Source organism: Vanessa atalanta, chromosome 2, assembly GCF_905147765.1.
Source record: "Vanessa atalanta chromosome 2, ilVanAtal1.2, whole genome shotgun sequence".
Taxonomy (NCBI): Eukaryota; Metazoa; Arthropoda; class Insecta; order Lepidoptera; family Nymphalidae; genus Vanessa; species Vanessa atalanta.
In genome coordinates, this window is record NC_061872.1 from 9631440 (window position 1) to 9659026 (window position 27587).

Here is a 27587-nt window from a genome sequence, read left to right on the forward strand (position 1 = left end):
GTGTGCTACAATAGCAATTTTGTTGTATTCAAGATTGCTAACAAAAATCCCTCATACTTAATATATAAATATATTATAACGCTTTTATACTCAGACTGATTAGCCGCGGCTTCGTTCGTGTTTTTGAGATTGTTTCTTCACGTTTTTGAATATATCCTTTCTTGAGGCTTAAGCTTACCTCATACCAAATACCATTAAATTTGGTTCAGTGGTTTGAATGTAAAAGTACGGACATATAGACAGTTACTATCGTATTTATATTCGTATAGATTGTAACGCACACAGTAAAACAAATTAATATTTTTGTTACATTACAAATGTGTTATTCTTTTTATAATTAAAAAGAATTACTCAGACTTCCGGTTTCGCCTTTAATTCCTACTCCATTCAAGTTGTCCGATTTTATGGAACAAAGTACCCGAACATATTAGAAAAGCTACCTCTAAATTTACTTTTAAAACTCGTCCACGTGAGCACATATTGTCAGAAAGCCCCTAACTCTCATGGCTTCTATTACGCACTATTATTATTATTATTATGTTATATTATATTTATATATGTTTTATAGACAGTATAGATCAATATTTATTTTGCAGATAATATATGGGTAGGTATGTATATATTTTTTTATATTCATATTATAAGTATGTACAAATATTGTTATATATTGTTAATTAATTATTACTTACGCCTTCATGGTTTTCTGTTTGACCTAAAGGTTGACTGGCAGAGAATGCCTGGTCAATAAAGTATTTAAATAAATAATTATAAAATAAACTATGTTTACCTGTGGTACATGGTCTCCGTCAACAGTTAGATTTATCTTCGCCACGTAGAACGTAGTCGGGAAGGGCGGCGTCTGCGCATAGTACTGTTTGAGCTGCAGATCGCGACACGCATTCTGCGATCCCAACCAGTACTCGTTTCCGAACAGTATATTAGGGGTGTATTGGCCCGATGCATCGTAAACTGAAAGTACAGAAAATTCTCTTAAATTTAATTAATAAACGAAAAGAACGCTTTCGGAGAGGATAGCCTAACAGCTGATCGCTTAGTACAGGTCAATGTTAAATTATTATAATAATCAATTTTATAGCGCTCATAAGCGTCGTAAATGACGATAATGAGGTAGCTAGTGTACTAGTTAAAACTAGATATTTCTTAATTTAAACTCAATTAAAAAGTTTTTACATATCTTTAATTTACGAATTTTTTTTTTTTGTTTTGTCATATCGCCAACTCCATTCATATTTACAGATCGCGTAATTTATATGCTTTATTTTCAAGATAGGTCAATGTTGAATGTTATAAAAAAAGTCTTCAATGGTTTAATCGTGGTACAAGGTAACAAAAACACGTGACCATTACGGGATGCCATATATATGTGAAACATCGAAATTGATTGATCAAGTAAAAAAAAGTATTGAGTAAAATAAATAAAAATATGCAATGAAATAAATATATGTTTCTTATTATTACAGTTATACATAGCAACGCCACGCACAAACGGGAGTAGAGAGCGGCGACAGAGAGCGTCATGCCGTTCCTCGTCACGGTGTACGATTCACATCAAATACATTCAGTTACTTTTAAAATTATAACATGCGTGTGATCAGATTAGAAGAAACATAAAAACATAAGTTTTGTAATTTTTTAAGATTAAACCAAAAGGTAATTCACTATCCTTCTTCAATAAAATGCTATTGCTACTTGAAATTGTACATTAAGACGTTTTTCGTTTATCAATATTTTTTGTAATAACTTGATATTTTTGCGTAAAACGATGTCATCTTATGTTAATATCTTTCAAATTTCAAAGAACAAGTTCCGTTCTTTGTAAACTTCGATCAGATAGAGTGGTTTGAATATTTCATTAATGGCTTCTAAGGGCTCAAAAGTTACATACTTTGAGAGCCGCAAGTCATGGGGATTATATATTGTCTTACTTTGATGTTGTAAACCATATTTGTATTATTTAAAGATAAAATTATTAATTAATTGTTATTGATTTTAAAAGTTACAAAATGTTTGTAGCTCCAAGAAACGGATTTCTTGACAGATCATACCATGTTATTTATTGGGAACCCAAGGCCTTTTATGTTCAAATGTAAACTACCTGTCTTTGGCATTTATCGGCCAAAGCTTTGGCCTCTGGCAAGCTCAAAGCAAGTTCGTCTACCCAGACGACACCAACAAGCAGGCACCAACCACTCACAAGTCGAATGTGGTTGGTGGCGCATTGGCGGTGTAAGGAATGGTTAATAATTCTTAGAACGCCAAAACATACTTATATATATTTGAAGTATAGCATATATGTTAAATTGATAACAAAACGACTATTAACAAATTATTTATTACGATAGTGGCCGAGTACCCGATTGGATATCCCAATAGAAATATCAACGAATTTTCTTCAATATTAGAACTTGTAATCTTGTGTGTAATCTTTGCACATACCCATCATTTTCTTCAGTCAGGGCGCACTATCTGTGTAACCTATCTCCAATTTCACCCGATAAGTTTTGGAAACGCTGTAAGTACAATATTTTTTTCTCACATAAAAACCTTCAGTCTTAACATCGATTTCCATGTTTCTATCTTTAGAAAGAAATATTTCCATACAAACATTCATCGCCCATTTGACCGATTAGGAGATGAATTTCTGAAAATTCCTTTGTGCTCATCTATATTCCAGTAGGAATCTCTTTGGAAAATTTCATCCTGTTAGGTACATCGATTTAGGCTGTGCGTTGTACGACAGCCACTTTAAAATATCACTAAATACATTTAAATTTAGAAAACTTACCATTTCTTATTTATATTTAAATTAATGTAATGAAATTAAAAAATATTATTAAATCTTCGATTTTAGAGTTTTTTGTAGCCTTCTCCCTCCAAAAGGCTTAAATCATTTAAAACTTTCTTTATATGAAATCTTTAGTGATTTCGTCTGGACTAGCGGAGATCGCAGAAAACAAATCCTGGCAAGAATGCAAGAGTTTTTGTGTGATTAATATGTTTTAATTGAAGTCCGGCTAGGGGTAAATATAAAAGTCGTAGAGGTACCTGAATGTGTCAGAAGATATTCTAACATATACCACCGCTTCTCTGGCAAAGGTGATGCTGCACCAAAATGCTTGTGGAATAAGATCAAAAATATTTTCCTTAAGAGGAGAATCATCTTGCTCAGCAGTGTCGTCTTTATGAACATCTTAATTATGGTAAAATTTACATTTCTTTCTGTAATTGTAGATAATAGTCTATATATAATAATAGATAATAGTATAGCAATAGTCAATTAGCAATGAGCCGAGATGGCCCAGTGGTTAGAAAGCGTGCATCTTAACCGATGATTTCGGGTTCAAACCCAGGCAGGTAACACTGAATTTTCATGTGGTTAATTTGTGTTTATAATTCATCTCGTGCTCGGCGGTAAAGGAAAAACATCGTGAATAAACCTGCATGTGTCTTATTTTCACGAAATTCTGCCACATGTGTATTCCACCAATAGCAATTGGAGCAGCGTGGTCGAATATGCTCTAAACCTTCTCCTCAAAGGGAGAGGAGGCCTTCAGCCCAGCAGTGGGAAATTTGCAGGCTGCTAATGAGCATTAGTTAAACAAAACGCAGCGAGAAGAAATTGTGACTCGAAACATTAATTTCAGCTAATTGAAAACTTGGGTTCATACCCTTATATATTTCTTAGACCATTTATTAAAACAGTGAATTATGGTTTGCGTAAAATAAGGGTCCATTAACTTTGGGTACAAAATCAATAAACATTTGTAGCGGTCACGATTCGCTCAATATTTGCCGTAAAATGTATTATATATTGCTTTAGTTTGGTTGAAAGCGAACGCAAAAATGTGAATATATTGATATAAGGCTAATTTTATTACTTTTTTGTGGATGGATGGATAGCCTTACCTATGGTTTTCCAACTGACCAGCAAATCTGCAGTTATATCAATAAATTACCTTTCACATAACACCTGTATTAAAGAAATTCTTGTATTCGTAGTAACAGGCAACCAGGTGGCTAATTCGCTTCTCTGGCAGATTTATTTGAAAAACTTACACTTCGCTGAAAAATGGGCGAAAATTTTCAGAGCGCATCGATGTAAATTTTAATCTATTTAGTGATATTTTAAAATGGCTGACTTACAACGCACAGACTAAATCGATGTGACTAGTAGGACGAAATACTCCAAAGAGAATCCTACTGGAATATAGATGGGCACTAAGGAATTTTAAAAATTCACCGCTTAATCGGTCAAATGGGTGATAAATGTTTGTATGGAAATTTGTATTTTCTAATGTTAGAAACATGGAAATCGATGTTAAAGGCTTGTTTGTAAGAAGATAATATTGTATTTACAACGTTACGAAAATTTATCGGGTGGAATTGGAAATACTCGTAGGTTATTTATGATTGAAAATTATTCTAAGGATGTAATTTTTAAATATATAATATAATAAATCGAAGTGTGCACTTGAAAGCGTTAAATATTATTTACGTTAAATACCATAATATTTCACTACAATACAACCTTGGCATTCTACGTGTAACACAGAATGTTTCGTTAACATAGGCAGTCTTAATGGCGTGTATCCTTTATATTACGCTTAATTTTTATTCTTAAAAGGGAAAAATATCTCACATATAAATATATCGTAAGTGATATATTGGCCCCATTTATCATGTTGTTACACAACTCAATTGACAGGTGAATATATTTTCTTGGATCAAACTCATACATATCGTAAAGGAATAATAAAGTTACAAAAAAATATGTAATAAAAATACTTAAAGTATTAAAGAGACATTGAAAACGAAATATATTAAAAAAAATTGACTTCGTGGATGTACATGCTAATTCGAGTCTCGTCTGTAGTGACCTTAACGAATTCGGTACCATGGGATTGATGATGGAAACAATGAAATAATAACAGGAAAGGATGTCCTCTTGTCTGTAATTAGTTATCGGAACTCAGTAATACAAAATCAATAATTATTGACGACGGAGTAACGGACGAGAAACGCGGTTAGTGTTAATTACTTGAAAAATTATTAAATAACACTTTGATAATCATAAAATGACTACAAAAATCTTATTTATTTTTACTCTTAAGATATATTTAATTACCAGAAAAGTAAAAATCATAAAATCTAAATTAAAAATGTATCTCCTTGAAGTCTAATTAGTCATACTTACCAGTTACATCATAGCTACTAAAACCAACGACCTAAGATATAAATATAAATAAACTAACATGTAGGACATTAAGTTACATTTCTAAGACTGCAATGCATTTATTTCAATGAGCTAGGGTTAGACTAGTTTTTTAAATAAGAAAATGTTTCAAAGTATATTAAAACATTAGTTACAGCCATTGTTAATTAAGGAGAAGTCGGAAGCGTAAGAGCACCTTTTATTAATTATACCCACACAGAGCGTCGCATCAACGGTTTTAATAAAATTTTCTGGCATCTTTAATATTTCACGGAGATTCATGAGGAAATAAATGGCACGCGACATTATGAGACTATCATGAAAGCAAAATGAATGAATGATTATTAAAAAAGATATAATCGAAAAATATTACAATTATTATGTTTTAAATCTATTTAATTTTTAGGATAGATTATAGATGAAACACTTATAACAGTTCTTAAAACTATCTTAAACACACTAAAACATATACTATAGAATTATATATATATCTATTACCAGCAAATGATTACAATAGCATTTGATGCTAGCGATTCTGGATTCAAACCCCGGTTCGAGCCAATAGCGTGTTGGGTGTTTCTAGAACTCAGGCTTACTAATTCCATTACCCCCTGACTTCATTATAAAATCGATTATATGATTTCAATTTATTGAAATTTCAAATCTTTACGTTAAAAGTAACTTAATAATGCCTTCCTATATTTGTCTTAATCGTAAAATCGTAATACCTTTGTAAGATAAGCGACACTTGTATGTGACCAGCAATATATATTGTTTGTTAAAAAGTATTTATTATAGCATATTTAGGAGGATTTTCAAATGGGAAATCTGGTAGTATGTGTAAGAGCTCATAGTTATTGATGTCGTATGAAATTTTAACCATTTCTTACATAACTAATGCGCCACAGACCTTGAGAACTGGGATGTTATTTCAAGGATTTCAAGGATGTCATTCATACTTGTTGTTGCACAGTCTCATACACTCTTTAAACCAAAACACAACAATACCAATTATTACTTCTCGGTGGTAGAATATGTCATTGGTAGGTGGCATCAAGTTGTTTTCAAAATATATACACGTAGTTTAAAACTACGTTAATTGTAAATAAATCACCACATAATAATAGTCTGTATGAAATGCAAAAATATCCCCCATTATGTTCAAAGTCCATTTCAAAAAAGTCGTAGTTACCGCGCGTTCAGTCATTATACACCTTTGAGGTTGACTTATAAATATGAAAACATCATTTTAATTATTTTGTTTGAATTTCATGTCAGCTTTCAGTTACAGTAAATCCGCGAGTACGAATAATCAAATGAATCGTTTAATCAATATGGAATATCGAAATAACAGCACAAATAAAATCCGTTAAGATTAAAAAGAGAAAATCATTTTTATGGTGACAGAAACCTTGTTAAATTATAGATGTATATTAGCTACCTGCCGTTGACACGGGTACAATAAAGGCGAAGGCTCTATAAAATTTTTAAATTCTTGTTTTTTCCGGCTAGGACAGTTGAAATTTTTGGCTTTTCTCTTTCAATATATATGTATTAAACATGTAAATCTTCCTCTTGAAAAATTGATTGATTGACTTGATTAAAATTCGTTGCATTATTTAAAAGATCTAAGCGTACATAAATGTATGTTATGCATATTATTTTAAAGACATTTCATAATATATTTTTTAAAAGCTTTTATTTAACTTGCAATGTATGTATATATGTATGTGCGGGTGGAATCTTGCTACTCAATTTTGAAGCAGATATCTTTAACCGATTTGGCTGAATTTTTTTATACACGTTAAGTTTGGATGACAATGCACGATAAGCTGCTTGACGTCATTTTAAGTCCAATATGGTGGAACATTCGAGTTGGCAGAATAGTTATTTTTTATGCACTTCTACAATATAGGTGTCAAATGATAGGGCGTGTTGAGAGTAATTCGAAAAATAATGTGACAGTTTATAAGTCCAATAAGCTTGTCGCATAATAACCTTTCGTAAATTAACTAGTACCATGTAATTTAGTAATTAAATCTGCTTAATTTTTTTTTTACCAGTTTAATTAAATACTTCTATGTATGTACTTACGAAAACCACGCGACAAGCTTTTATGATTAAAGAAATTGTGTATAATGAGGTTATAAATTGATAGTTGAAATTTTAAAGGAATTTGTTTTTTCGTCTTTTTAGAGCATTTAAATAAAAGCTTTTTTTAAAAAGTATTTTTACTTTGAATTTATTATTTCGTAACATCAGCTATCTTGTTTAAATCTTAACAACTTTTATTAGTGCCTCTGTGGTTTGCCGCTTTTCTATACAACACGGTCGAATTGAAGAAATGACTACATAAAAAACTTTTCGTGTAAAATCTTTCTTTTAAATCAACATTACAAACCAGTTTAAGTTATTAATGGTACCGAAACATTTTATGAACTTGAATAATGTAATATGACGATTAATAAATACTTATAAGAGCGTGCATGACTTAAATTTGTTTTTTTTTTTCAATTCCTAGAGCTATAAAACAAGTTTTTCCACCGTTCAATGTTATAATAAAATTTCTACATTCATCATTTAAGTGATACAACCAAGATCGCAACACATATTTTATAAACCCTTGTCAATGTCGCAGGACTAAGTGATGGCGGTAGACTCGGTTTCCCTTTGAGAGTCATACCTTCGAGTATATTTCTTTTATGAGCCAAAAGGGCATATCACTGTTTCAAATAAAATTAATAAGAAAATACAATAATTTTTAGCCCTGTATCGTAACGTGTAGCTGTAATTTGATTTAATCATTTACCTATAACTACCCAATGAATTGTTTATAATTATTTTATATATATATATATTATAATATAGTTAGGCGGAGGAGCAAATGGGCCACCTGATGGTAAGTGGTCACCACCGCCCATAGACAATAACTTAATGAATTAACCATTCCTTACATCACTAATGCGCCATAAACCTTAGGAACTAAAATGTTATGTCCCTTGTGTCTGTAGGTACACTGAATACTCACCCTTCAAACCGGAACACAACAATACTGAGTACTGCCGTAGAATATCTGATGATTGGAACTAATCATAGCTACCTAAACGGGCTAAAAAATATTATAAAATATAAATATATACGGTTTATCCTATACTTTTCATATAACATATAACTTTTTCATAGATGTGGTTATTAATAGAAACACACTCTCTGAACGCAACCGTAAACGTCAAAGGATTATAATATGAATTTTGAAATAAAAAAATCATTATTTGGTTTCGATCAAGTCTATCTTAGACCTATACGAAATTATTAATATAGATATATTTTATATAAGTAACTTAACAATAAAAGTTTAAAATTCAATAGTTCAATTAAATGTACTACCTGATAAAAAACCTTGCAAACACAAACATAAATACTCACGTCGCCTATACACTTGGACATTTGTTGAGCGCTGATAAAACCTACTAGCGCAAAGCCAGTTACAATCATAATTCAATGCGAGATTTAGTTTACATCACTACTAAGAGCTGTTAAGTCGTTTAATAACGAATGTTTATTGCAACTAATAAATTAATGTTATTTTGTTATAGCCTCCTGCAGAATGTTCTCTGCCGTGTCGGAATGTCACGTGCAGTCACGGCCGGCCGTTGGCACAAATCGCGGTCAACCAATTTAGTCTATTATCGAAATAAAGGCTAATGTTATATCCGAAAAAAGTTAATTTTATTTATGTCCTTGAAATGAAATTAATGTTTTTTTTTAACAAATAGACTTTTACATATGATTTAAGAGATTTTACCATACGACGTTATTATGTTTTTAATTGACTTTTTTTGTCATTTTGAAACAGTTTTATTGCTAGATATAAGTTATCCATAGAAATTACAAAACATTGGGTGCCGTTGTAATAAATTAGCACTTTATAAAATATATTTACATAACAATTAAAATTTAACGAGCTGTACATGAGTTTATATATGAAGTTCTATAAAACTTAGTGCTATTCGGGTGTCAATAGCTCTTGGCAGTGTTGTAAATAGACCGAAAATTCGTTGGTTGAGTAACAGTGTTGTCTACGTTGGAATTTGTCGTAAAAGAATTCCAATTTTAGTGACATTCAAACAGTTTCTTGTGTTTGACAATCGTTATGTAAGACTAGATTGAATGTTATGGATATGTTCGTATCAATACTGTAAAAAGTAAGACAAATGTGCCACTTCTAGGCTATGGTCTCCTTTTTTTTGAGCTTTATTTTTATTTTCATTTCATTTGATTCGGTTTCCTCACGATTTTTATTCGCGTCAGAGATGAATTATAAACACAATAAATTAAGTACATGAAAAATGAGAGGTGCTTGTCCGGGTTAGGACACGTTATCTTGAACGAGTTTGTTTAACCGACATTCATTGTTCTATAAAGGTACAAATATATCATTAGTCAGCAGTACCACTCAGAGGCCGTATCTATCCACGTTAGAATGAATGTTTGAGCGCCTAACAACTCCAGTTGATGGCTCGTGGCGATCCGCCTCCTGTCGGCTTTTTTGGGAAACACAAAAGCGTTCTTTGTTCACATTGGAGCAACGTCGGGTGACGCTCGTTGTTTTTCATTCTGCTCATGAACCTGCAATCTCCTTCAAATCTTTTATTTTCTGTGACGTGATGACGACAGATGACAAATGACTGCGCTAGTACGTGACTAACTTCCTTATTTCCCAAAGGTCTTTAGGAAAATAATTCGAAATGATCTGTTTGAAATAATGTTTAATTTTTGCATTACAAAAAACAGTTACTACATTGTTTCACCACTGATTCCGATTCCTACACTGCGTAACAATTTAATTACAACGCAAGTCTGTTTATCCTTTAGCAATAGCTGTAAATATTCTGACATAGTTATACTAGTTTGTTACTGCGGATTCCATAAATAGAATATAAGTGCTTATATATCCGTTTAAATCATTACCGAAAACGTTGCTTACTTAAGACATGCATGTATCATAAATATCTTAATTTTTTACATTTACTTATTCTAAATTAAGTGTTTGAAAATCACATTTCACAATTTTTTGAATAAAACCTAAAAAAAAATATGAATATAAAGTCTCTCCTGGGACACGAGGGATGATAGTCAGATCTGTTGGATTTTACCTTTGATATAATAAATTTATTAAGCTCGGGGTCATGGAAAGTTAGAAACCCGAGAGGATATGCTTAGTAAATAATCTCTTGTGTATTTCCATGATAATAGAACTGAAGTCTAGGTATCCTTTTTATCGCTAATGAAATTGATTTAAGAAATGTTATATGTTGTATGTTTTTTATCTCTTTTTTTTAGTTAAATTTAAAATATCAATCAACGTTTAATTTGAGTTCATTTTGGATTTTTTTTTATTATTTACGTTTGTTTGTATATATGTCATTGCTTTTCCGATATGATTTAACGGACCATTTTGTATAGACCATCAACATCTAGATCACAATTCAAAAGTTAGAGTTTGAATTAATGAAATTTTCAATTATTCCAAAATGAGGATTGTATAATAAATTAAATAATCGTCCAATGAAGAAAGCATAAGCATTAATTACATTAATTTTCTCCGTAGAATAGATTAATACACAATTAACAAAACAAACACAACTATTATACAAACGAATGGAATCGAATGACTCAATCATATCTATGTTTACTTCTATGTTTACTTAAACAAGTAATGTTTATATGTATGTCAACAATACCTGTAACTCATATCTTTGTATAATTGTCTAGTAAAATTATAGTAAACTGAACGTTAAGTATTAAGTAAATAATATATTACTTTATTTACTTTATAAATTATCGCGAATGTTTTGTCGTTAGATTTCGATTGCAAGTTTTAAAACGTTAAGTAATAATTTTTCTTGTTCCGTTCCGTTCTTCTCGGAAAAGCGAGTGATAAATGATGTCATTTAGAAAGTTATCCGAAATTGAATTTTAATGTTTGTAAGATAAATTGTGACTTAATTTTATTTATAAGTCGAAAACAGTCAATAAATATATAAGAAAATTTACAATCACTTGTCAAAGTCACCAACCAACAATGAACACTCGTATAAAAAAAGGTTTTAATGTAATTGAAAAAGTAGTTGGTAATGGCAGTTTCAAGGTCAATATTGCGGAAATAAAAATAAATTGAAGACTATTAAATGAAGACAGCAATGCTAAAATTTTCTATTGTCTTGGTTACAGCATACGTTCGTTTCTATTCGCTTCCCAATACCTTCGTACAAAACAATCTTTTAGCATCATGTAAAACATAAAACAGAAATACCCCATATTGCCCTTTTATTTTTTACATAAGGCAAAATAAGTTTTTTTTGTTTGTATTTCGGAAGAATCTTAGCCTCTTAAAGGCTACAAAAGAAGCAGAGATTGAAGAGATTGGGCTTGAATTAGACAAGTTAAGAGTAAAATAATTAAATCAGTTCAAAAAGTGGCCGTTTAAGGCTGTGGTTATGATTAAGAGCACATCAACAGCCCCGGAGAAGTCAGTATTTAAATCATCGTAACACAGTGATTATAAATAAAATGTGACATTATACAATCCAGTGATATTCGATCGCGGTTTCAGTCAGCAAGCATAAGGTAGCAATTTCCAACACAATGACAGAGTATGCAAGTTATTTAGGATTTTTAGATGTAATTTCAATAAAGTTAACATAAATTAAAACAGAAAAACACTTACAACATTGTTATTATAAAAATGAATGCATAAGAATTAATTTACGAAGTAAATACTTGGTGGTAGGACTTTGTGTGTTAGGATATTCTACCGCCAAACAGCAGTACACAATATTGTTGTGTTCCGGTTTGAAGGGTGAGTGTGCCATTGCAACTACAGGCACAAGGGACTTAACATCTTAGTTCCCAAGGGTGGTGGCGCATTGGTGACGTAAGGATTAGTTAATATTTCTTACAACGCCATTTTCAATGGGATGTGGTGATCACTTACCATCAGGTATCCATTTGCTCGTCCGGCTACTTATATCATAAAAATATACATATATATATATATATGACGCTATATAACGCTAAAGGTTTCGTCAAGTCAACCTTTTAGTTTCGGTCTAATTATTTACCAACTTTGTCCCATTTCGGCCCTTCTCTTTTTATTCTCACATAATGTTGTTTAATGTTAATTTCATGCAAAAACTTTCATTAAAATGTTCCGAACAGTTTCGTAAACATATTTGCATATGTTTATCCAAAAAAACAAGGTGACATAACAAATGTTATTTGAAAATTATCTGAACAATATTAGATCTAGACAAAAATTTCACAGCATCCAATCTGTCTGCTTATGTATTATGCACTGACTTTATAAGGTACAGTAATCAAGAGATTTCCCCTTAACTTCTATTGTACATGACGTGTGTTCAAACGGAATACATTAATAATTTGCCGCCTGTATGTATGTCAGGCCTCGCAGTTGATATCCGAGTTAAAGGCCACGAAAATATTCCGAAACAAAATATTTCATAATTCCAAAATAGGCTTTTACAAGCACTTTTGTATCATCATTGTAGAGAACTATATTAAGTAAAGCTACCACCGGTTTGGAATGTTAATTCTACCGAAAAGAACCGGCAAGAAACTCAGTAGTTACTCTTTTCCAAGATTTAAAATACAAATTTATGTTAGTTAAATACAATTATATATGTAATATATCCTGACTGGAAGTCAACAAGTATTAGCTCCACGCTTTTTTATCATCTATTTAATCTTGTGCTGAAGTGCTTTGTTTGATAATGTTATTTTAGCTAAATATTTGAATTTATGATCGGGAAAGATACATAAAGAGTTGCTTAATATGACATTTTGTACAGACATACTACTAGTATGCTTTATGGACATATTGCAGAACTATTTACACTAAAAATACAAGCGTATGTTCAGGAATGCTGGTTACCTCATTTTTGTACCATTTTATTTGAAATACTGCTAAAGGCACATACTAGTCAAATAAAACACTAAAATAAATTTCAACGATACTCATACAAAACGAAAACAACAAATAAACTCCATGTTCATAAATTAATAGTATTGAAGCAACTAATGGTTTCAAAATAATATAAAAACCATTTACACAGCGAAATAATAGATTATAAAAAACAATTAGGTTTGTTACTCGTCCATCATATCCGCGCATAGCGATGTGTAGAGTGTGTGTGTACTTATTTATATAATATACTTTTTTAGGTAATTAAATTTGAATGAATTTTATACATAAAAATCAAATATACGAAAATTAAGAAATATGTATATTCGATTTAGAGTTTATCTTATGTTGTCTAGTCTTGTTCGTGATTTGCCTAGTCTTCACTTAATTAAATCAAAGCGTTGTTATTATCAATAAATTAAACAATGACAATAATAAAACTTGAACTTACTGGCGGTACTTTAAAAGCTAGTCACAAAAAAAAACTCTTTTCTAACAAATACATTTCTTTTCCTTTCCTAAAAGACAAGTTACGTTATTTCCCCCAACAATAGTTGGCAAACACTAATAAAATAAATCAATCGAAATTCTATCCCTCTTTGATACTGTTCGGTATTTCAAGAATATAGGAAAAACTAAAATAACCTTGTAAAACGAACTCAATCAATACGAGTACGTATTACACAGCTGTATAAAATATATCACAGTTTTTGAAGCGGTTATTACAATAATTTTAATTGTTACCTAACATAACGAGAACACGCTATTTCTGCAAGTAATCGAACAGTGCGTGTGAGAGAAAAATCTCGTCCAACCTGTCCGCGCACAGCCGAATGCGTAGATGAAGAAATGAATTGCTCACTTTCACGGATTACTTATGAAATTCGCGATTCACATTACGCTGTGTACTTTGCGCAAGAACCGGCCGCGTGGAGTACGCACGTCACAGAACAGAAAATACTAGAAATAGCATTACATATAAATATAGAAACAACGAAATGTTTAAATTCGATTTACACAACATTTAAGGTCTATTTCTGGTATAGTTTTAATAAAGATGCAAATTATTATGTCATCATTGTCGACATATCCATTCTACTATTCTGCAATGACATGTCATGTAACGGTGACATTGACATCTTTCATAATAATAAAACAAACTTCGAAGATCTCATTGCATCGTTCTCATGACTTAATTCGTGTTAAATACGAGTATTTACGTTTATTTGATATTCTCTTAAAATTATTATTATAGTATTTTATCTTTGTTACTTATTAATTTTAATTATTAAATAGTTATAAAAAAATATGTTTAATTTTATATAGGTTAGTTTGGTTTTTATTTTTTTATTTTAATATTGTTTACGCATTTATAAACGTATCACTTCTTATTTTTTAGTGTTTAGTGGTATGTTTATGGTGGTGGTATTTCAATAAACAAATATCTTACTGTTCTGAGAGAAGCACTCAGTATCCAACCACGAGCAGTTATGTCACACCCATTTGTCTATCCATTGCATTGCCTAATACCCATTGAACGCACCTGCGAAGGTTCATCTTCAAGCGTTATTTATTAAATTGTTCCTTGCGCAATGTCGGATTGACTATGGAAAGTTATAACGGTCCGAATTTTATTCGAGTCGACGATATTGTACCTTGTTACGAATGAGATGAATCTCACGGCAATGATATGATTATCTCAGCAGCTCATACGTATGATCGAAATCGTATCAATTATATTGCTTGATAATTTGAGGCAAGATATGTGTGTAATAAAATGACAATATTCCTTATTTTATTTTATCGCTTTAATATAATAAACTCTTTCAAAGTAAGTTTTCATTTTTGTGGTTGATTGTCTTTGGTATTAAAGTAAAGCAATAACATTATTTAAATAACAAATTATAATGAAACGAGCTGCTCATCGCGGTTCATCCACGTGCTGCGCGCTAACGGGTCTTAATGCATCCTGTCTCAAGAAATAAGCTTCTCTTATTATATATATAACATAATTATACTACGATAGTAGTAGTATTATTATTATACTAAGACAATTTTGTTTTCTTATTTATTACTAAGCTCCGTCTGATAGTCCAAGTGCAGGTCCAACTGGCAGAAACGGAATGTGATAAGTGAATACCATTTTGGGAATTAAATCTACACATAGTCAAGTGTTTTTAAATGTTTATGTATTCGTAACATTTTCATTGCTTGTAACTTATGTATATAGTGTGTTCACACCAAATAATGATATTTCTATTTAAAGCTCTAAATTTTTCTTTTGCATCGCCTCAATATAATCTTAAATTAGCATTTTTACGTTAACACGAAGCAAACAGTGTTAGCATATTATATTTTCACCATAATTACACTTGACCTAATGACATTTATTTGGAATCGGCAATAACTAGGCGGATTATGACAGCCAGCCAGCCTTCCTTATTCCAACCATTGTTTGGAATTTAGCCGGTGGATTAATTCCCCGACACAATACAGCTCTTAAGTGTTCGATTGACGGATGTCCCTACTTAAAAAACCCTTAGTGTTATACCGTTGGCCCTAAAAACGTACCGGGTTATGACGGGTTCAATTTGCATTGTCGGAATGTATATTATCTAATAAATAATACTTTTTATAATATAAGACATCAAAATATCCATGTTATTTCAAACGGTAATAAAACATTGGTAAATCAAGCCAACTAGGATTACAATTTAATTTAGAAACAAAATCATTAACATATGTTCGTAACTCAAACATTCGGCCGGCCTAAAACTATTTTATTAAGCAACATTAAATTTTATTGTTCTTTATATGAATTTCATTTTGATTGTATATACGTGTAAGATTCGTTTTTTAAATTTGAATTTGTCTTTATTTTTTTTTTGTGTGCCTGTATTTTTTGTTAGATAGACGTCTCGATTACGCGCGAGAATTGAAGATCTTTATACTATTTTTTAAATAATAAAAACTATAGATATTCCTTTGATTATATAGCAATCAGTATTAAGCAAAGCGATCTATCTTTACCCGTAATGTGCGTCATCGTAAGGCACGCCCTTCTTACTTTTTCTCACGCTTTTGTATTGTATCATACATAGCTCTAAAATGTATGTTTGTTTCCGATCTAAAAAAAATACTGGTAGAAAGCTACATTATTCCTGAGTAATGCAGAATACAGATATTTCTAACGTATTTTCTGTAATTCTGTAATATATTGCCACCGTGCGAAGCTGCGGCAGGTTGCTAGTTTGTTATAATTTTGGTAGCGTCCATGTTTAACATTAACAATCTGTAAATGTCCCACTGCAGGGCTAAGGCCTCCTCTCCCTTTGAAGAGAAGGTTTGGAGCATATTCCACCACGGTGCTCCAATGCGGGTTGGTGGAATTAATCCCGCACCGCCGAGCACGAGATGGATTATAAAAACAAATTAAGCACATGAAAATTCAGTGGTGCTTGCCTGGGTTTGAACCGGAAATCATCGGTTAAGATGCACGCGTTCTAACCACTGGGCCATCTCGGCTCTTCGTTTGTGTGGAAATCAATTCTTTTTTAATAGATATATTGAGAATATAGCCAGTATCTATCCTGAATCTATAAACTATCAAAACACGAAAGTTACATTTACGAATTAGAAGTTAAAATAAGTAGTAGTTGAGGTAGAAAAACAAAGTTAACCGCTTTATAAAACAGGTTATTCAATGTTGAATAAAATTTGTAAAATAAATTAATTTAGAAATAATAAGAAATTTCTCTCATAAATAAATACATATGTTCTTGGACGAAAACCGCAGAGCAATAAATTTTAGACGTAATTATGAATAAATAATTATAAATTTATTTGCGAAAATAAAACATCGAATACGTGCTAAAGAGATTATTTGGTTAAACAATTATACATACATACGGCACTTAAAAATGTAACAAAAATTCATTAATGTATCCATAATATAATAATTACAAATAATTCAATTTGAATTATTTACATTCATATTAAAAAATCAAATAGAAACTTTTTTCATATTAAATTCTAGTCCACAATCCCTTAAAGATTTAAAAGGTTTAAATAAACATTCTTTTGAGTCTGTTGGGAGCGAGAAAATAATGTTGCATAATAATATTCTCGCGCCCGCCCACAGCCCACCGGCCGGCTGTTTGAACCGAGGGAGCGATGCAACGGCACGGCCTGCGTGAGCCTCATTACTGGCGAGCTGTGACGGAGCGAGTGCTCGTAATTCCTTCACACATTTTCCTCATCTCCATCTAGGTCACTGATTACATATAATTCATTCAAAATTCGAACAAACTAGTTTTTTAATCATTAACAGATTACGCAACGGTGCTATCGGAGGACAAGTTTCGCTCGAAAGTGTTTTAGAAACGAATGTTATGTCGTCAAATATGTGGAATGATGTAAATGACATTTTCGCGAATCATAGTAAACATGACGATGCCGTTCGGAGTTTATGATTCATTATTCATTTTATCCGGTTTTGCAATTCGCTATTACAAGTGGTGAATGGACAGTAAGGCGGTAACCTACAAATGAATTATTCTGTTTACTCAATCGGAGGATAATGAGGCAATAAAACAAGTTATGAGGCTTGAGACACGCCTGAATACTAAAACATACCACACAAGTGATACTTCAATTAAAAGGATTAAAATTAAGTGTAAAAACAAATTATCATATACAATCCGTATAAATTATGTGTACATGTCATTATTTTTTTCATATAAAATAGATTACAAAAAGTTTCACTTAGGTACTTTGTTTTTTTTTGTATTGATGTTTAAATCGTGTAATAATCTATGTTTTACTTGATTTTTGACTTAAATACGGCTGAATAAGTAAGTAACATTTTTAATTTGGCAACGAATTTTATATATTCTGCCCAGCGTAAAACTAAAAAAATAAAACCGAAACTGATAAAAAATAACAAAAAAGGTTATATATGTTATACAAAAGTGTTGTGAAGTCCGCGCCAAGCCCTTAGGAACTGTAAACTTATCATACATTACCAAACAAGGTTAGTCCGCTAAGTACGTATTCTTCTTTATTTCTCTATGTCGGTTAAAAGTATAAACTTAATAGTTTAAGACGCATAAAGCCTTCGCTAGGGTATTAAAGTCTTGAAATGGAAATATTAAAACTTTTATAACGCTTATAAAAGCAGAACTAGTGCCTTTATTAAGACCTCAAAGAATGCTCTTTTATAAAACAGTCTTTGTTCCAGACGGCTTATTAACTCTTCCTACTGTGATTGTCATTGAATAAAACAATTTACTATTTCTTCTTTAAGATTTCTCTCTTTTTTTTATAAAAAGAACAACTGAAATAACTCCAAGTGTATTTTGCTGCAGTTAATAATACTAAACGAGAGAAGGATTCTTCTTAAAATATAATCTATATAGGTATATAGGTTTTTAATTTCATAGTTTACATTAATATATATATATATATATAGTTCATACGCATGCTTATATATTTTTTTATTTTCTCCCACAGACATTACCGTTTATATATTTTCAATCGCCTTAATAATAAGTACAATTGTATGTGGGAGGCAAGACTCCTGACTCCACCTCTAGGATAGGAACTATTTATTTATTTAATTTCACAATTAAACTTAAGAAACACGTAATTAATTATGAAATAAAAAATATGTACTAGCTGTTTTTACAGATTCAAATTGTTTTATTTATTTTCTCCTATATCTACGCCTATGTCCTTATCCGATCTAATTCTGTCTGTACGTCAAACCTTATAACCAATCGACTGAGTAATTTAGTCGTGATGAGGTAACAAACAAACATGCTTATTAGCTGTTAAAAATTAAAGAATGGTAAGATTTAGTAGAAGTACAATATTTATCCTAAGCTCAGGTAGTACATTTGCAACAATTTCTACAAACAAAGATTCGTTTTATATACGATATACATATATCTTCAACAAATATTAACGTAAATATGTATGCAAATATTTACATAAGTAATTCAACACTTACATTATATATTTCACTGGAAAATAAATAGATCAAAATCACCCTTGGAAGAGTCGTCTTACGTCTCTGAGGATAACAAGACAGGAGTTGACATTTAAATAAATTACGCTCAAGTAACGCTCCGTGAAAATAAAATATTTTATCGTTTATTTTTTCAGAAATTGATGGCACAATACATTGGCAGTATCTTAAACAAATTGAACGCGATCGTGAATAAACGTGAAATTTACATAAATAAATAATCAATCCGATCATCCGTTCAACATCATTTATATGAATTTTGTAAGGAAATAATGCTTTGATTGTGGTATAAGTTTCCTTTAATTATCAATTATTTAAATAATGATAAATTTAGATGTTTAAATCTGCTGGGCGACCCGGGATAGCCATAGTTTTAAAATTGACATTTTGAAAAGCATATCATGTAAAACTTAGCGACGTTATACCTCTTTTGTCCTCAATTACCTATTCGCCCTTTTAATCGGTACCAACTATATAAAGTATTGATTCGTGGAGGTTGACTGGTGAGTGGTATCAGACAAATTCCACAAAGCCCGACATCCAGTATATATTAATAGTATCAAGGTAAAATGAACAATAGAGTTTAATCAAAATATTTAGAAATATTCAGGTTTAAATAGCAAAGCTATCATCATTCCTCTTCCTCTTCAATTTTTTTTGTAAACAATTATCCGATACGACTCTTATACACTCTTGACAGAAGTTTCGAATGAATGTTTTCGGATCGCACGTGACAAAAAAACAAAGAGAGGAAGCGACGACTAAAACTTGTATTAATATAAAGAACGAATTACTTCTAAGAATTTGTGTCTCTAAGACACAAGGCTTACAAAATGTCTAAACCTATTGTTTGCGCGCTTTGTAAATTAATTAAAAGCAACTTCCTTCCTCTCACGGATGTAATAATTACGTATTGTACACAGTGTTTACATATTGGCAAAAACGAAGAGTATTGTTATCAAGCAACGAATTATTACGAGAGAGGGATGTAGTTATACAACGTCTGTGGAGTGCCGACTCACAATCGGCTCGTGCTAATTACCGACACATCTGCGAGGAGAATGGAAATTGCCTATCGAATGCTCGTAATACAATTTAATTTCGATTTATTAAGCCAGTTTTGTCAGACTTCTTTAAGGTTATTATTATAATTGTATTATTGTGTAATATGTTGTCTAAGTCTGATTGCTTTTTGGTATAGTAGCTAGCGAATATAGCTGCAGATCACGAGGGACTTCCTGGTTCCTGGTTTGGGAAATGAAATGTTATTCTCAGTAGCCGGTTGAAGTTTGCAAATTAGCGGTTTTACAATACCATGCGTCGGGAAGCATGGAATGTTGACGTTCTTATGCCTAATCTCTTTCCTGTCGTGTAGATCTCGAATGAGATCTGAGAGTAGAGGGCCTGTGTATATGGGTATGTACTTGAGCATCATCATATAATATCATCAGTAGCGTATTCTCAAACGAGATCAGCCACCGTGATCGAAAGGTGATGATAGAAGTTAAAAATTTTCAACACAACATTTCTGGGTTTTATTATCAAATTGGGATTGATTTAATAGATTACTAATAACTTAACCGACTTGACTAACTAGTATTTGGCTGTCTATCAATAATATTTAATTTAATGTTATAAACAAGTGATTATTGTTTTTCCACACTAACATATATAGGTTACTTTAAAGATTGTAGGACGGACAGAGACTTTAAGTCATACAAAGTTTGTTTAGTTTACTATATATATAATATATGTCTATATTTAAAAAGAGAATATATATTGACTTACTCCGTGATAAAAACTTGGCGTAAACAAAACATTTAAATCAACTCACTAGTGTAAGTGCTTAGTATTCAAATTATTTATCTTTAAATATTAATACGATTTTGCACATATTGTATTAATTTAAATATAATTCACTGATTATTAAGTCTCATATATAATATAGTTTATAATAATATTCTACACTATCATATAAAAAAATAAAACAACAGAAAGTTCTTCATGCACCAACAAAGTAAAACAAAATATTCAATTCGGGAGTTTAAGAGACATTTAACCTTTTACGCTTTGTAACTATCTTGAAAGCTGTTTAAACTTTAATAAAAACTCTCTTCGTCCGTATTGTGAATGCTCACGACCTAAGAATGTAGCAACTTGTTTAAAATGCGTTTATGTCATTCGCTTACTAGACATTCCTCTGACAAACAAAATTATTTTATACCTAACTAGCTACCCAAGTTGACTTCGTATAATCAAATGATGATTACTTTTTGATTTTTTATAGATAATAAAATAAGATAAAGAAAAGCATCAGTCTCGATCCAAAAGATTAATCCGGTATCCGTTCATTTTAAAATGTGTTTATTAATTCATTTTATTTAATTATTAGTTTTAGTTATAGATTAATGTTTTTTTTTTAATATATACAGCACCACCTATCTCATATCCTTTGTGTAACCTACACCGCTGGTTGCCTGGAAGAGATCGCTATGTAGCCATAAGGTCGCCAAAGTTGTATTTCTACTTAGGCTGTATCAATGTTTTATTTTCTCTTTATGGTATACAATAAAGTACAAGGTAAAGTAAAAAGTAAAAGTAGTTACTTTTTTATCTGCAAAACTACTAATTCAAATTGACAAATGTATATTACATTTATTTTAATGATAAATGGAAAGGCTAAACTTTACTAAAACTATACTTTGCTAAACTTCTCTCTATGGTAGGTATATGACAAATAAATTAAACTACATGTAATGAATGAAACTTCTACAGCTAATTTTTTTCATTTTGAAAATACAAAAATCGTTACAGGAACTTTTTCATAAAACATAGATGATGCCTTAGGATTTAATAGTGTATTTCTAAAATTGAGTAGTTATATATTTTGACGGATCTCTTATTATTTTCTGTGTAAGTATTAGAAAACATAAAAATTTAGCTATTGATTTAAACCGCGTCGTTTAATTTAAAAGAAGTAAGCGGCCAAATGGATAAATGCAAAAAGCGACTTTGACCCATTCAAATTAGGGCCGACTTTTTAGTCACAAGTTTTTTTTATATGAAGAAATATGAAAAATCGTCCCTTAATAAAATAAATTTTAAGATAAGGTTAAATATTTATTAGTCGACTTTGCTGAAAACTGTCTACTTATAATCAAAGGTTACTCATCGGACAGTATATATTTTTTCATAAATGAAAAAATAGGACGAACATAAAACTGGCAGGTAAGAATTTCTTTATGAATTATAAAGTGAATTCTCTAACATTTCTGTGACTTATATGGCTATAAAAAGAATTCCACTGACGCAAAGTCCGTATTCCTTTGTCATTTTTAGTATGGCATACATTTTTAACATTATTTACTAGAAGTTCATGTATTCATCATGTACTTATGGATATGGATATATTAAAAATTATAAATATATTCATAGCAGTTAGTAGAAGTTTTGTTTTTATATGTTTGTGTTTATTGATAAAAATATTTGTTATATCTACATTCTACACGATAATTTATAAAGAAAGCTCTATAATTGTATATAATTCTATATTCCTGAAAAAAATATAAAAAAAAGTATATGCAATATTTTGCACATATACTTATATTTTACCATAAACTCGCATTGGAACAGCGTGGTGGAATATGCTCCAAACCTTCTCCTCAAAGGGAGAGGAGGACTTAGCCCAGCAGTGGGAAATTTACAGGCTGCTAATGATGTAAAAATGTAAATAAAAGCTAGAAATAATAACAAGAACTTCTTTACTACTATAATTCGGTTCATGCATTGACTTCGACGATTCCTACAAACATATAAAAATATCAGCTATAGAAAAGATTCCCCGCAAGCGGAGTTAAAAAAATGTTACCTAATAAAAATGGTATTACGGTATGCGCGTAATGTAGAAATATTATTTCAGTTTGGTGGAACGAATACAAAAAAGCCGTTGTTCAATGATTAATGTCGCACGTATTAGATATGTGCTCCGAATTCATTGTCAATGCGCTTGATACTTCATAAAATACTTTTCTAGAGGAGTTTTCGATATACCTTTAAGTAATTCAAAGTGAACGTCATTTATAATCCGGCAGTTAGTTGGACGACTTCCAAGATTTCGAGCTGAATTATTTTAAAAAGCATGTTCTCTAACGTCCGTTTATATTTTTCGTAAATTGTTTTTATTTGCATTGTAAAATGATACAGTTTATGGGTCATAATAAAAAAAAAAAATTACATTTTAGTATTGTCGTAATGTCCAACAGCGAATTTTATATTAAGAATCAACTGCCAATTTTAAAATGTTTAACCTATTATATGCTTATTTGTGCCTAATAAAAAAAATTGAAACATCTGATAAAGCTGAATAATGTATATTAAAAAGGACAAAACAGGCATTGCATAAATCCTGTTTCATACAAGTAATCAATGTCCACATTCTTGGTGGTAATTCTATAAAATATTTATTAACAAAATTATTACGTTAAAATTCAAAACATATATTTTTTTCTAATTTCTGTTATTAATTGTTAAAAAAATGCTAAACAAATAAGGAAATTCTAATATAGTTAGTCAAATTTAACTTTACTAATTTATGTATTCATTAAAAACTTTTTCAGACGGTAAAACTAATGTAATATCTACAACAATTCGAGACGTGCAAAATCGCGTTCATGCTAAAAAAAAATTGTTTCGAATATTCGATTCGATTGCATCGAATAGATATTTGAAATTGAATATTTCAGCTCTGAAAGTTTTATCTTGAATACAAAATATTCAAGGGAATTGTTTCAATAAACGAATGATACAACAAGAATTCTGTGACCGAAATTTTCTTAGTGTTATTTCTCAGTCTTAGGTCATCATTTTGCTAGCAACTGATAGCTCAATACTACATGACATATTACGACACAATTTAAGATATATTACATGCTAAGAAATATGCAGTACGTATTAAATATCAATGTGGATATAATTACAAGCACAAGATATACAAAACGCTAGACATGTTAGCGTATTGATCCTAAAAAAATAATTAAAGTTTAAATATCGTTTTCTATTTCTATAAAATATTTTTTCATTTGAAATATTCCGAAAATAAAATTCTGAATGAAACGCGTGTAGCGTGCGACGATCCAATATAAAATGCCGGCGACAAGCGTTCTGCGAGCTTTTTGTTAGGCCTCGTGTACACGTGACGTTCACGCAGATTATATAATAAGCCAAGGAGAACCATTTACGAAGCATTCAATTGTATTGAGGTCGATAATCTTACGCTATGGTAATTTTAACCTTTTATGTCATTATATGTGTTTTTGCGGCTTATAACAACCGTAATGAATTAACGTTATTTCTAGGTCACGGTTTGTTGCGCTTAGGGTAATATGTATTTAGTTAAGCATTTTAAATTCGCCATTTTCGGAAAGCAATTAATAAAATATAGAACAACATAGCTTGATTCGCACTCCTCGTCTAGTTAATAAATTAGCGTATTTTGAAAACGTTTCGATCAAATGACTGGTTAAAGTAATCGGTGTGAAACAATTTCATCATAAATTGTATAATATAATTATAGTAATAATACTCTAAGAATGTAAAAAAATGCGTTGTTTCCCAATGAGTGGTTATAAAAAGAAAAAAAAATTATGTAAGTAGTAAAAATTGGCACAGATCGTATATACGGGTGTACTATAACTCGCCGGTGACCAATCAGCTACCGCTGGCTTGTACTTGTTCAAAGAATTACATAATTAACCACTAAGGCATTTACTACGGCATAATTATAGAATGAAGGAGGTCAATGATCTTTGAAACCTATTCTGGTAGGTATTGCGTAAAGCAGGGCTGTCAAAAACACGGACCGAAGTACATTTTTGATTTACCGCAAATACGAATTTTATATAGAGATGGATGATTTTGATAAAAAAATATTTGAGCATCTACAATTCAATGACGACGTATTACCGATTTAAAAGAATTAGGGTAGGTTATGTCTATATGATTTTTATATATTTTACGGTCCATCAGTTAATGTAGTATATTGATTAAACCGGTTAAGTATCTCGGCTAGACAGCCCTGACCTATTAAGTATTAGACATCAAATATTATTTTCAATCGACTTTTCAACTTGAAATTATTTTTAATTAAAATTATACTGTAATTTAAAACATAAATTATCTATTTAATGATTGCATGTTGCATTCCTATTCTTATCTGTTAAATATAGCCTATAAGCTTGTATAACGCATTCATTTTATTAATTTCGATTTATAATTGAATATTTAATATAATAACCACATTTCAAAATAATATTAATGAGTCTGAATCAATTTAATAATTACATAAGTGAAATACCATTAAATAATAATAATTATTTATTTTTAGGCCTTTCGACTACATAGGTACATAATTACTAAATTTACTTTATAAGACAACGTGAATACTAGCAATTTATATGATCGATCAGTCAAGGTATCCAATCGTCTTCTAAGATTGGCCAATTACGCTGAATATAGCATAGTGTACAAGTGTGTCTGTAAATACACGTGAACTATGTGCTGTACTATAATCCGATGGGAAGATGAACCGACACAAATTGAGAGATCAGGTCCAATAGTTCATGTGCCCTAATTTTCCCGTGCTATTCCTTAACAGAAATGCTTTTTAGTTTTTTATAGGGCCTGAACCTCGGAATCTAAAACTTTATAAACAAGCTACTAAACCAATGAAGCAAAAGAACATGTTACAATTCAGGATATTATAATAATGTTTGTAATTTAGAAACAGCTTCCTGTAATGCCCCCGACGGACTCAAGAATAATAGATCGAAGAACTTACAAGATTTGTGGCTTTAATTATCCCATCGCGCCGTAAATCTAATTTAATTCGCTATAATCTCTCGTGGAATCGATAGCTCGGTCAAGTCGCTGTGTTTGCCAAACAATTTCTCGAGTTAATCAGTGATATCCTCTCACATTATTTGTTTGAAAAATCGAATATTTATTAAAGTTACGACTTCTAATCCAGTTAAGTACCATTAGACTTTTCTAGGCCAAAGTTTTTTTTTTTATTTTTACACTTGTAAGCCATGGCTTGCAAATACAGAGTAAGGAAACCTGTTTGTGTCGAAAAAACTTATGACTATATATATCCGATAACCTAACGATGTTAGGACTGCTTCCTTAATAATAGCTAATGCTCAGCATTAAAAAAGCATATGTAACTTTTACTTATGATTTTTTCTCAACTGTGACATCAGTAATTAATGAATTCGTCTCGGGGTACCTCAAGACGAATTCATTAATTCGCTGTAGTTGAGCAAATTGCACGATGGTATATTTCGTTCGATTATCAACAAGTTAGGATTTCGAAGATGCTTACAATTCGTAGAGATTATTTGTAATACATTGATTAGGTAAAGTTTTATAACTAATGTATATTTTTTGTACTAATTTGTTTAAGATATGATATTAATATAAAATAAAAGTAAATACTATTACTTAAGTTAATTTACATTTGACTTACTTTTAGAAGCCCATAGAAGTCCTTGATTCAAAGCAATGATGTACTGCCTCAAATCAGCTTCACACTTCTCCGGCAATGAATGATTCCCATTCAATATGTTTATCCAGTCGTGGTGCTCCAGCAGACCCTTCATCCACGCCATGCGAGACGCCCTCACACCCTCCGTGGAGTTCACTTCCCCACTAACAACACTCACCAGCACTAATAATGTCACGAAAAACATATTTGTAACATACATTTTCACTGTATCAATGAAGCATTGCCGATTTGTTCCAACGAAGTAAAAACCCGAAGGCTGCTACGATTTCACACACATCGCATGTCTGAAACAATAACAGAAATATATGAACAAACAGTCTCAACTCGTAATACAAGAATATTGCTGTATCACGACTTCATTCGTTCATAATAATCCGCTGGGAATCTTTCATTTCTTCCGAGAAAAATAGTATCTAAGTTTATAAACTGTATAAGTTATCAACATATTGCGTACACGATCAAATTAATATTCACACATATATATATATATTTTAAAATTACCACTAAATAAATCTCGAAAAGTAACTCTTTGTGTTTGTCTGTTACGCTTTCCACTTTCCACAGGTATGAAATAAATTGATGTGATATTTTTTTTTTCTCTTTCTACCTCAATGAAACAGTTACAATATAAAGTATAATCTCACAAATTTAAATATAGCATCTGTCTCTGAACTAGATAAATAAATATCTGTATCGCAGATGTCAGCAGCTCTTCGCTAGGATTCGAACAATACCAGTTTACAAGATTTCTTTTTCAAACAGAACATGAAGTATATTTTAA

The 27587-nt window shown here is 30.9% G+C and overlaps 1 protein-coding gene across 1 annotated transcript in view; it reads right to left on the minus strand.

The window, feature by feature from the left end:
- LOC125069452 (nose resistant to fluoxetine protein 6-like) overlaps positions 1-27005 on the minus strand; it is a 41626-nt gene extending 14621 nt beyond the window's left edge. The window contains exons 1-2 of the mRNA XM_047678955.1: positions 26768-27005; positions 788-969 (exon numbers count right to left, since the gene is read on the minus strand). Coding sequence (XP_047534911.1) covers positions 788-969; positions 26768-27005 — 420 coding nt within the window. The remainder of the gene's footprint in view (positions 1-787; positions 970-26767) is intronic.
- Positions 27006-27587: the final 582 nt, after the last annotated feature.